The sequence below is a fragment of the Felis catus genome, chromosome B2 (assembly GCF_018350175.1).
Source record: "Felis catus isolate Fca126 chromosome B2, F.catus_Fca126_mat1.0, whole genome shotgun sequence".
Classification (NCBI taxonomy): Eukaryota; Metazoa; Chordata; class Mammalia; order Carnivora; family Felidae; genus Felis; species Felis catus.
The window spans coordinates 17,944,049-17,955,914 of NC_058372.1; the positions used below are offsets into that span (position 1 = coordinate 17,944,049).

At 44.1% G+C, this 11,866-nt stretch overlaps 1 protein-coding gene across 1 annotated transcript; it reads left to right on the top strand.

The window, feature by feature from the left end:
- Positions 1-2,531: 2,531 nt before the first annotated feature.
- On the top strand, positions 2,532-11,434 carry CB2H6orf52 (chromosome B2 C6orf52 homolog). The gene is made up of 4 exons (XM_003985816.4): positions 2,532-2,767; positions 2,984-3,161; positions 7,618-7,663; positions 11,078-11,434. Exons 1-4 carry the CDS (start codon positions 2,697-2,699, stop codon positions 11,224-11,226), a joined length of 444 nt encoding a protein of 147 aa, XP_003985865.2. The 5' UTR covers positions 2,532-2,696; the 3' UTR covers positions 11,227-11,434.
- The last annotated feature ends 432 nt before the right edge of the window (positions 11,435-11,866 follow it).

Here is an 11,866-nt window from a genome sequence, read left to right on the forward strand (position 1 = left end):
ACTAGAGCACAACAGGATTTTTTTTTTTTAGTTTTGCTTTTAAATTATTGATCAAAAAGCTTTTTACACTTGACCTGTGTGTTGATTTATTCATTCATTCAACAAATATTTATGGAGTGCCTGGCTTTGTTTGGTTTGCTGAAGAAAAAACAGTTTTTTTGGTGGGGGGGGTGGGTAGTAAGGTGGACATGCTGTGCTAAAAAGCAGGATACAGCAGAGAAAAATCAGCCATGTTAGAAATATGAGAGTCTCATATTTCTGCTCAATTACCCCTCCCCGCCCCCCCCCCCCCCCCCACTTTCTCACTGTGGCAGGCAGCAAGTCTTAACTTTTAGGACTACAGAGGTACATGTGCATATTCCCAGAGGACTTTTTGTCTCCTTTGCACGTAGAAGCCGAGAGTGGGCTACTTCCCCCTGGACACTGGCCAATTGTCTGTCCTGGTATAAATTTGCTTCACCTGCTTCACGGGAATAAGACAGGTGAAATAGGAGGAGTTGGCCTTTGGGGCTTTTAAAGAGCGAAACAGCATTTGTGAACCCTTCCTTGTCGCTGTCATCAACAAAGCCCCTGAGTGTCCCTCTTCTCTGGAGCTTTGCTCCTGGTCCTCTGTCCCCAGCTCCTGCCACGCTGCTGGGGGATTCAGACACGCGTCATTAACTTCTCCCTTCCCCAGCCTCTGTAACCACCTTATTATAAACGTCTAACTTCTGCTTTCTTTTCCAGCGATGGCTTTATCGCTCACCCATTTATAAGGCAACATTCTGATTTTCCTTTTACAAAATCCAGCTCTAAAGAGAAGGAACAAAACACTGATGAAAGTTTTACAAAAAGAATCCTCAACAGATAGGTTTTATTTGAAGGCTAAGCTGCTCTAGCAGTTAGGAATTGTGTTTAACTTCATACAGTAACCTAAATCAAACGTGGCTTAAACAAGACATTTATCTCATAAGTAAAAGAAATCTGGAGGGAGACAATCTAGTGCTGGTACAAGGAGTCCTCAGTCATCAGGCACCCAGACATGTTCTCTCTTTCAGATCCTATATTCCGGTGTATGGCTTCCCCTTTTATGTCACCTCATAGGCCAAAATAGGTGCAGCGTTTGGGTTCCAGCCATCATATCTCTAATCCTAGCACTAGGTCCGGAGAAAGGGTGGAGTACCACACGCCTCCTTCCAGTTAAGCAAACACCCTTGGCCCACACAGCTGTCCTCAATCCTCTTATAATAGTTCTATTTACATCTTATTAGCCAGACTTTGGCCGCTCGGCCACATCTACCTGCGCTTGGGGAACTAGGAAATGTCTTTTAGTGAGGCCTATCTCTGCCCCCCCAAAAAATCAGGGTGCTGTTATTCTCCCCCCTAAATTTTTATTTAACGTTTATTCATTTTTGAGAGACAGGGAGACACAGAATCCGAAGCTCTAGGCTGTGAGCAGTCAGCACAGAGCTTGATGTGGGGCTTGAACCCACGAACCATGAGATCATGACCTGAGCCGAAGTCGCATGCTTAACTGACTGAGCCTCCCAGGTGCCCCTGAGATTTGTTATTAAGGAAGAAAAGGAAACTGAATAGTGGCTGGCACCCAGCAAGGTGAGGCAGAGCTGCTAATCAGTAACCTCTCCCAGGAACCATGGGGACATCTGGAGTGTAGGCCCCACTCTATCACCCTGCTTTGCACAAGTAGCTGTTCAGTAAATAATGGGTGAATAACTGAATGATTTGAATTCATGATTATTATTTTTTACAACACCGGCAAATATAGACTACATCAAGCACTTATTAACAAGCTGCAGGGAAATGGCCAGACCCGAAGTGCCCCTATTTGGACTCAAAAGTTACCTTCTCACATTTGGACACTGTGTAGGCTGGCTACTTAGGCAGAATCTGAGTGAGGCTCTAATCCAAACCTATGGAATCAGAACCTACGTTTTAAACAACGTGCCGAGGTGATTCATATGCACGTTGAAATTTGGGAAGGCATGCTGTATTTGGTGTTTTTAAATAATTTTGAGCCACAGTATTATTTCTTTAAAATGTTTTCCTGTACCCACATTAAGAGGGTAGGTTAGTGTGTGTGTGTGTGTGTGTGTGTGTGTGTGTGTGCGCGCGCGCGCGCGCGCGCGCGCGTTCCTTCTAGGACTTCTTTCTACCGGTTGGTCGGGGTAATGATTTCAACCTGCAGGAGCTATTTAAAAAAAAAAAAAGTCCACTAATTGCTGCTTCCAATAGTTAGCAGATAAGTGAACTGAGGAGGGAAACATCAACGTGCGGTACTTCTTTTACGGTTTTCGTTGTTACAAATGACTCAATAATTGTAGAGGGTGGGATGGAGACTTCAGTGGGTTTCACAGTTGCTCAACACGCACTCCTCTGTGCCCCCGCTGGCTTTCGGCTGCCTTCCCCTGGGCCTGGAGCTGGGAGAGGCCGCTGGCAAGCTTAGAGCCAGCTGCTAGTGTGCAGAAGGCCCCCCAGGTGACCCCTATAGACTCCTACCCCACCCATGCCTTAACCCCATTGTAGCAAAAGTCAAGCAATTCATCACCCAGCAGGAACTGCTCCTATGTTAATTGCTCTCTCTGGCAGTTCGGAGAGAGATTTGCTGGGTGAGAGGCTTTAGCTCCCAGAGCTGGAGTTATTGCCTCCAGCATAAAAACTGTGGATACCAGGTCTCTTTTTGCGAAGTTTCTGGATAAATGGCTGGGCAGGAGAGTTTTGCAGGCTGTGGCATAGCTCAACCAAGTACTTATTACTGGCACTGGCAAAGGTGAGCTGGTCTGTCCTACTCCCAGTGAAAATGAAGGGCGTCCATGCTCTGTTTCTTCCGTGCTTTTTGGCAATTTCCAAACCATCGCTTTGGAAATTGGTGTCCTTAAACAGTTAACGCAGAAATCATCTTTACCTGAGCCTCCTGGGAAAGAAGAGTTTTGAGTGATTCTGCCTTGCTTGGTGATGTCATTCTTGTCTCCCCTCCGCTCATTAGGGGGAAGCCCGTGTTCCAGCCCTGCCTGGGTTACCAATCGGGCAGCTGGTTTGAGCAGCAGCACAGCGGTTACTCCCTCTCTGGCTATGACTTCGGCTGTGCAGCAGAGAGAGATGGACACAACCTTGCTGTGCGTGAGACCTCCGGACGCCCAACTGCAAGTCTGGTCACACCTAAGGTACCCCTCCCTGAAATGAATCCCGTGTCGTCCGTGAGCCCAGCATGGAAGTATCTTTTTCCTACCTTCACACCTCCGGATGCTCTCATTCAAATTCCCACAGCCGTGGCTTTTGCTCCCCATTTCAATGCCAGAGAGGAAAAGCTGATGACTTGCCCACAATTTAAGTCATCACTGTCTTCCAAAAACAAAATTATAGGCTGATGAAGTCCGTGCTTAAATTCTTACTGCTAAATTTTAGATTACCACTCATTTGATTTTACTCTTTTTAGAAAAAAAAATGTTTATTTTTGAGAGAGAAGAGAAACAGAGTGTGAGTTGGGGGAGGGGCAGAGAGAGAGGGAGACACAGAATCCGAAGCAGGCTCCAGGCTCTGAGCTGTCGGCACAGAGCCGGACGTGGGGCTCGAGCTCATGAACTGTGAGACCATGAGCTGAGCCAAAGTCAGAGGCTTAACCCACCGAGCCACCCAGGTGCCCCTTGATTTTACTCTTAAACACTTAAAATAGGACTAGAGGTAGTTTTTTGTTTTGTAATAGCAGAAAACATGAACATCCTTTTAAGAGCTGTTCCAGGGGGCATCTGTGTGGCTCAGTCGGTTAAACGCCTGACTTCGGTTCAGGTCATGGTCTCACAGCTCGTGAATTAGGGGCTCTGTGCTGACAGCTCCGTGCCTGGGGCCTGTTTCAAATTTTGTCTGTCTGTCTGTCTCTCTCTCTGCCCTTTCCCCATACTCTGCCTCTCTGTCTCTGTCTCTCTCTCAAGATTAAATAAGCATTTTAAAAAAATTAAAAAGAACTGTTCTAATGTGTTGGTTACTAATGCGAGCTATTTCTGAAATGGCATTGATTTCTGTGTTAGAATAAGAGAAAGCTTCCCCCGTCCTTGTCCCTTTCCTCTTCCCCATTTCCTCCCCAGTTAAAAGAAACCCCTGTTCAAGGGCACCTATGTCCTCTAGATTTTTCCCTTCTACTCTTGCTAAATCAGGGTGATTGGGCTTTATTTCTGTTTGCGGAGAATTGAACAAGAATGAACTTGTGTAGTACATACTGGTTTACTCCTTGCTTCTGCTGGCAGGTGGCATTAGCAGATGTTCCCCTTTAATTTTTTTTTTGAATGTTTATTTTTGAGAGAGAGCGCGCACGCACAAGTGCACAAATGCGCGCAAGCAGGGGAGGAACAAAGAGAGAGGGACAGGGGCGCACTGACAGCACAGAGCCCGGTGAGGGTCTCGAACTCAAGAACCATGAGATTGTGACGTGAGTGGAAGTCAAGACTCAGACATTTAACCAACTGAGCCACCCAGCCTCCCCGAGATGTCCCCCCTTTGAAAGAGCTTTCTTTAAAAGTTGCCCATTTGGACGAGCTGTGATATTAGCTCATCCCTTGGGGGCTAACATTTTAAATGTTCTTAGCACTTCAACAAACGTTTACCGATCTCCAAGCATTTGTCAGAGTGTTCTTTGCCTAAGGATAGATTGCGGGAAGTAGAAGGTCGGGATTAAAGGATGTAACATTGAAAATTTCAGATCGCGAATTACTCACCAAAAAGCCTGCCTACGTTTACACTTCTCATTGCTGTTGTGAGTGTGCTTGCCTCTCCGTGTGCAGTTTACCAACGTGACAGGTGTGGAAGGCGTTTGCCTTCCATTGAGGGCAAATACCTTTTAAGCTGTTGCCTGATGATACCTGCGTTCTGTGACCTCATCGATGTTCTTTGTCTACCTCTCTTTCTGTTAGTTATACCCCCTTTTATCTGACTCTGCAGATGCTTGCCTATTATGGAAATTAGCACTGAGCAAAGTGTTAGTGTTCTCTCCAGTTTGCTTCCTAGTGTTCCTCATGGGATGGCCTGTACCTTTAAACCCAGAGTTGGATTTAATATTTCAACCCTCAGTTTTTAGAACTTACATTTGCTTGGTATCTTTTTTTTTTTTTTTGCCCAAACTTTCATTTTCAATTTTTCAAGTCTGTTTTAGGCGTGCCTTCTTCCAGATAAAATATCTTGTTATATTTCTTGTTTTTTTTTTTTCTTTTTAAACCCAGATCGGGTTTTACCCTGTTAGCAGATGTTTGATGTTGCATCACTTAAAGAAAATTTTGCTATATTACCTGAGGTTTTAGCACATTTTTTTCTTCTACCCCTTCTCTTTTTCGCTAGTTTGGGAGATAGTCTCTGTGTCTTCCTGTGGTTACCCTTATCTTTAAATAGAGAAGTATAGGTTTGACTGCATTATCAACTTCAAAAATGAAAGTATTTCTTGATTTCTGCCCACTCATGAGAAAACAAAATTAACACCAAAGAAAGAAAAGACAGTAAGAAACAACACCACCAAAGGAACAAAGAAACATAAATAAATAAAAACGTTTTTAATGTTTATTTATTTATTTTGAGAGACAGAAATCAGGCGAGCAGAAGAGGGGCAGAGAGAGAGGGACAGAGAGAATCCCAGGCAGGCGCTGTGCCGTTAACACAGAGCTCGACTCGGGGCTCAAATCCCTGAACCCTGAGATCATGACCCAAGCTGAAATCAAGAGTCAGATGCTTAACCCACTGAGCCACCCAGGTGCCCCATAAATAAATAAAATTTTTAAAAGAAATTAACCATTTTTTGTCTCCTTGTCCCCTGCCTCTTTCTTCTCGTTTCTGTTGACACCTGCTGGGATTTTCATCCCAGTCTCCTGTCAAATTATTACCGTAACATGCAGTTTCTTTCTTCTTTTCTTTTCTTTTCTTTTCTTTTCTTTTCTTTTCTTTTCTTTTCTTTTCTTTTTTCTCTTCTCTTCTCTTCTCTTCTCTTCTCTTCTCTTCTCTTCTCTTCTCTTCTCTCTTCTTTTCTCTTCTTTTCTTCCCTCCTTCCTTTCTTAACACGCAGTGTCAAGAATTAGAAATCTATCCACTTTCGTGGCTGTGGTTAGCACACTTGTGCCACCTGCCTGCTTTCCTGGCGGGAGTCCCCAGTTATGAAGCTGTTCAGCAGTATTCACAACGGTGAGGCTTTGCCGTGGGCCTCTTTCACTCCCGAGTGCCCTCGCTTTATTCTTGCCTAAGAAAGGATGACCTCTGCCAGATGTCCCAGCTCTATTGTCCATTTCCCCCTCTGGGGCACGCTGGTGTTCTTAACGCTTGTGTCTCCAGGATAAGAGGTTAGCCTCCCAAGAGCCCTGTGCGTTTTGACATTGTGTCTTTAGATCAGAGGGAGTGGATGTGTTCAAAATGACTCTCAGGTCTTTGGGCTCCTTCAGCACAATGGTCCCACACTCCCACCAGCAGAGTTAGCACTCTGCTAGCAGAACACTAGCAAAACCACTAGCAAAAGTTACTAGATGTGCCCTTCTTCAAGAACAGCAGGTACTTACTGCCCTCACACCAGAGAGACCCTCACACCAAGTGACCCTCACACCAGAGAGAATGCTCTGTCTCCATGGAGCACCTGCTCCCTGCATCCTGGTCAGGTGAGATCCAGTTACCTGAGCACACGTTGCAAAGGAGGAAATGTGAGGTTACTCGGGCATTGTGTTATGAGAAAGGCCTCCTTTAAGCCCAGATTCTGGCTGTCTTAGCTGTTTCTAAATAGGAAAAAATACACCAATGGTGAGATTAAACTTATGGTAACTACATAATTTATTTTCCAAACCAGGACCTATTTCAGAGTGAAAGGGAGGGATGCTTTCTGACAGATTGAAAAGAAGAGACAGTGGTTCTTTGGTTTTCAGTATAAACTTGTTCTTCTTAGCAAGGGAGGCTTCATGAAGTTCATTGGGTCCCAGGAGCTACCTGGGCTATTCCTGGATGGCTTGGTTCCTCGGAACAGCTGTACATCTTTAACAGAAACACTTCCCAACAGGTGCCTATGGAGAGGAGTCATAGAAACTTACCCTGTCCCAGGAGAGCCAATAGGGTCTGGGTTAACCAAACAAGTTTTAGTTGGGGAGTGCTTCTCGAATTTACTTCTCTCATTGACTGGTTAGCTCTTCTATAGTCTCTGTTATCTGCTTAAGCACCTATTGTCCTGGCCCTTAGCTGAGCTGTGGGGTCCGGGTGTGATTAGAAGGCTCTAGGGAGAATGTGCTCGTGAAGATTTTACAAGTCATCATCTGGAAATAGGGGGAGAGGTCCAGACAGAGAGTTGGGCATTTAGTGCAGGGACCGTGGAGTCTGGATGCCAGGGTCCCTGGTGTCTAGTTCCTAGCCCAGGCCCTAGGATGCCAGTTGGTTCCAGAAGCTTCAGGGAATGCTCCTCCTTTGTGACTTTTCATCTGTTGACTCAGAGTACCTATTTCATAACTGTGGTCATTATTACTTAAAGATTCTTCAAATCAAAGTTCAAAACAAATTTGATCTAAAGGGAGTTCAGTGTCTTAGATGTTATTTTTGACAGTGAGTGTTTTCTTTAAAAGCGTGTGTTGATAGTAAATCTTTATTTTTTTTCTTAACATACTGATTTCCTTGTAGGAAAGCACGGCTCTGGCAGAAAAGCAAGATGAAAACCCACTGGAAGGTAACGTAAACCCTGTGTTGCCATGGTTGAAAACAAAACTAATCCATTCCCAAGGTTACTCATTACTCAACTGGCTTGAAACCGAGAGATTCTACTGGAAAATTCCTACGTAGGTTGCGTAAGCCATTTTCTTCAGCAGTTCATCTGGTTTTTGGAAATTGTTTCTGTGGGAAGCTTGAGCTAAACCACCTGTTTGGGTCTTTCTGAAGGACTAGGAAATGGGGGCATTTCCAAACAATAAAAAGACAATAAATTGTTTTTAAGATCAGTTTCCTCCATAAGTTTAAACTTTGGGATTAGTAATGCTTTAATTTTGATTTTTAAGGGGATAAGTAGGAGGTGATCACTGTGACTTTGGCTTCCTAACTTCCCTCAGGGTTATTGGTTCCTGGGGGACCTCACGGGCCCAGTCTGTAGGGTTAGGCAGTGCTCCTTGTAGTTCCTGATCTATTTTGAAAGAAAGAACGTGCAGGGGCACGAAATGCCCAGAGCAGAACCCTATTATTAATCGAGGAAGGGGAGAAAATGTGTGGCTTGTTTTACTTAAGTTACAGGCAAGAAAAATAGAAGAGACCCTCAGAACACCTTTGCCAGTTTCTTACCACCTGCCTGTGTTATCACATGGCCATCTGGTGGGTTCCTCCACCCCCAGGGGACCCCCAGCAGACCAACCCCCGCCCCCCCACTGCCTCGTGACTGCAGCAAAGGTGAGAACAGCTGACTTTGTAGTCCCAGTGACTAATACAAAGTCAGCAAGTCAACAGGTGCTCAGTTTGCAAATGAAATGAAACTGACGTTTAAAAGAAATCTTTAAATGCTATGGGGAGTTCTAGTTTTATCCAAATACATTTGATTGAAATGTGAATAAAAGGTACGCATTCCATCTCTCAGGGGAATTTCATTCTGGTTAAAGCCTGAATCCATTCTCCCTGCCTTCTCCAGTCCTGCGGACCGGTATAAAAATTACAGAGAAAGACCCACAATAAGTGTGCTTTCTGGATGCAGACGGCCTGGGTTCAAATCTCCCTGACAAGCTCTGTAATTCCAGGCAAATTCCCCTCTAGGACATCAGGGCCCCATCTGTGGAATGGGATGTGAAAACGAACCTCCTACAAAGTGTGACAATGGCTCTAAACTGTTTTTAAGTGTCTTAACTTCATCTGGCAGATAATAGCAATTTTGGTGGTTAGTATAAGCTCTTCGTAGAGCAGGGGGAGTTCTGTCCAGGGCAAATGTGATTTAAACACAAATCCAACCACATAGAGAGTTTTAAATTTTCTAGTAGCCAAATTAAAAAAAACAACTAAAAAGGAACATGAAATTAATTTCAATGCTTGAAATATTTCAGGTATATTAGGTTACATTTAAACATGTAATTAATATAAAAATAAGTGGAATTTAAAAAATCTTTTTTTTAATTAATTTATTTTTTTACATTTGTTTATTTTTGAGAGACAGAGGGAGACAGAGCACAAGTGGGGGAGGGGCAGAGAGAGAAGGAGACACAGAATCCAAAGGAGGCTCCAGGCTCTGAGCTGTCGGCACAGAGCCTGATGCAGGGCTCGAACTCACGGACTGTGAGATTATGACCTGAGCCAAAGTCGGATGCTCAACCGACTGAGCCACCCAGGCACCCCAGGAATTTAAAAAGCTTAATACCAAGTTTTTGCAATGCAGTGCATATTTACATCACCTCTCTGATAAGGACTAACCTCATTTCCAGTGCTCAATAACCACATGTGGATAGGGGCTGCTGGATTAGTTTGGTCTAGAGGTCCACCAGGCTTAGGGAAGTTGTATTCATTTGTCTTTTATGGGCTTCTTCTACCACTAGGGTCAATGTCACTGGAAGGGCCTAAATCATTAATCTGGGGTTCATAGCTGACCATACTGTATCTGTTTCTAGGCCACAGGTTAGAGGACAGGCAGTACTTATATGGATGTGGTCCTGACACCTTTCCTGTGACCAGGAACCTAAGTCAGGAGCCTTTTCACAAACACCTGCCCATAACGGTGAAGGAAAGAACCCTGGGGCATGACCTTAAGAAAGAGAATTTCAGAAAGCTCAGAAAAAAAAAAAAATCTAATTTTATGACCAGATGCTCTCAAGGGAAAGATAAAAAGGGAGGGGAAGCTCTAAACAATAAGAATCAGACAACACAGTCACGAATGACTCCAGGGAAGAAAAGTGGGAAGTAGCTCATGAAACTTACATGATGCTTTAGGCCTATGATGACGGTTGATAATCTTGGTTCTAAAATAAGCACAGAAGGATGTTAGTCAGCTCAGGCTGCTGTAACAAAATACCACAGACGGGGTGGCTTGAATAACATTTATTTTTCATAGTTCTGGACACTGAGAAGTCCAATATCAAGGTACTAGCTGCTTCAGTGCCTGGTGAGGGCTCTCTTCCTGGCTTGCAGACGGCCACCTTCCTTCTCATTATGTCCTCATATGGTGGGGGAAACATAGAACACCATCACTGGTGTCCTTTCTTATAAGGGCACTAATCCCATCAGACTAGGGCCCGACCCTTATGACCTCATCCAGCCCTGATTGTCTCCCAAAGGCCTCGTCTCCAAAATACCATCGCATTGGAAGTAAGTGTCTCAAAGAATTTTAGGGGGCACAAATATTTAGTCCAGGACAGGCATACAAATACAAATGAATAGTGTGGTCCCTTATGAGTATTAGGAAGTAAAAATTATGGTCCTGAATGAGCTAAGGCTTGCAAACATTACAGAGGAACACAGCAAGGGCTGCTTCAATTACATTCAGTACAAGGAGAGGAAAAAACGGATGGCATTCAGCACCTCGGAAACCTGACAACTTGGAATGAATATCTAGGTCTGCCGCTTTCATGGTAACTTAACACCACCTCACCATAGGGTTCCAGGTTTCAGAGAAGGAAGCCTGTGCCCCCCTCTGTTTCTGAATGGGCTGCTATAAACAATTTATTCACTTACGTCAATCTGCTAATTAAGCAAATAAAGCAACATGTTTATTGTTTCAAAGCCCCGTTCTGCGGATTTAGTCCTGGCTCGCTGGTGTCCTGTCCACCCAGGTGCTCGTGCTGGAAACTTAGGGCTCATCCTTGACCCTCCCTTTCTCTTTTGCCCCAAATTGAACCCATTTCCAAATACTGTCCATCCATCTCCAAAACATCTCTTTATCCGCCCATTTTCTCCATCTCTTCCACCCCGGGGATGCTGGTTGAGCCTGGTCATGCTACTTTCCCAGCTCCCATTTGTATTTTCAAATCTTCTTGAAAGGAAACGTGCAGTTTAAAAACTCTAACGTGAAACGTCTGCAATATTTTCCTGCTGATGTTTTTATGAAACTCATTTCAAGCCATTTCTAATATATGTCCTGTAACACTTTTTTTTTTTCCATATGCGTTATTGGCTTCTGCAGATCCAGATCTTCATTTGAATATTGAAGAACTGAACAAGGAGTTTATGGTGAAAAGCGAGGAACTCTATGACTCTCTCATGAGTTGCCACTGGCAGCCTTTGGATACGGTTCATTCTAAAATCCCAGATGAGACCCCCAAAGAAGCATGATGCTCATTAAGCTACCCAGCTGTCAGATCAATTGCATCTTGTTTTGTTGGGGTTTTTGTTTGTTTGTTTGCTTTTGTTTTTGTTTTGCTAAGACAAAAAGAATTCTGCCAGGAATGTACTCGATGCTATACGTAAATACAAATCTCCAGGACTTAAATGTGACTGACGTGATAGAACGTAATGTAAATAAACTTTACCAGCACGTCCATTTCTGGAAGTGTGTTCTATTAAATAAGTGCCAGAGGAGGTCACATAACTATCATGGTAGAGTAAGCTGCACTGTAAGACATTTGAAAATAGGTTTGGAGCCCCTGGGTGGCTCAGTCAGTTAAGAAACTGACTCTTGAATTCAGCTCAGGTCACAGTCTCACAGTTCACGAGTTCGAGTCCACATTGGGCTCTGCACTGGCAGCATGGAGCCTGCTTAGGATTCTCTCTTCCCTCTCTCACTCTCTGTCTCCCAAAATAAATAAACTTTTTTTTTTTTTTAATGACATTTGAAAATAGGTTTAATAAGAGGTGGGCCTCTGGTTGGGGCATTAGTGGATAGATGTGTAAATGGGTAAAGGGTGTGGAATCCCATAATCTGGCTTGATGGCAATTGATGGCCGGAAGTTAGCGGGAGAATGATTATGCTTGA

Excerpts from the sequence above, each read along its gene's own strand:
- CB2H6orf52 (XM_003985816.4), top strand. The coding sequence starts at position 2,697 with ATGGCTGGGCAGGAGAGTTTTGCAGGCTGTGGCATAGCTCAACCAAGT. Across the intron at positions 2,768-2,983 it reads TATTACTGGCACTGGCAAAG|GGGGAAGCCCGTGTTCCAGC; the intron begins GTGAGCTGGTCT and ends TCCGCTCATTAG. Across the intron at positions 7,664-11,077 it reads AGATGAAAACCCACTGGAAG|ATCCAGATCTTCATTTGAAT; the intron begins GTAACGTAAACC and ends TGGCTTCTGCAG.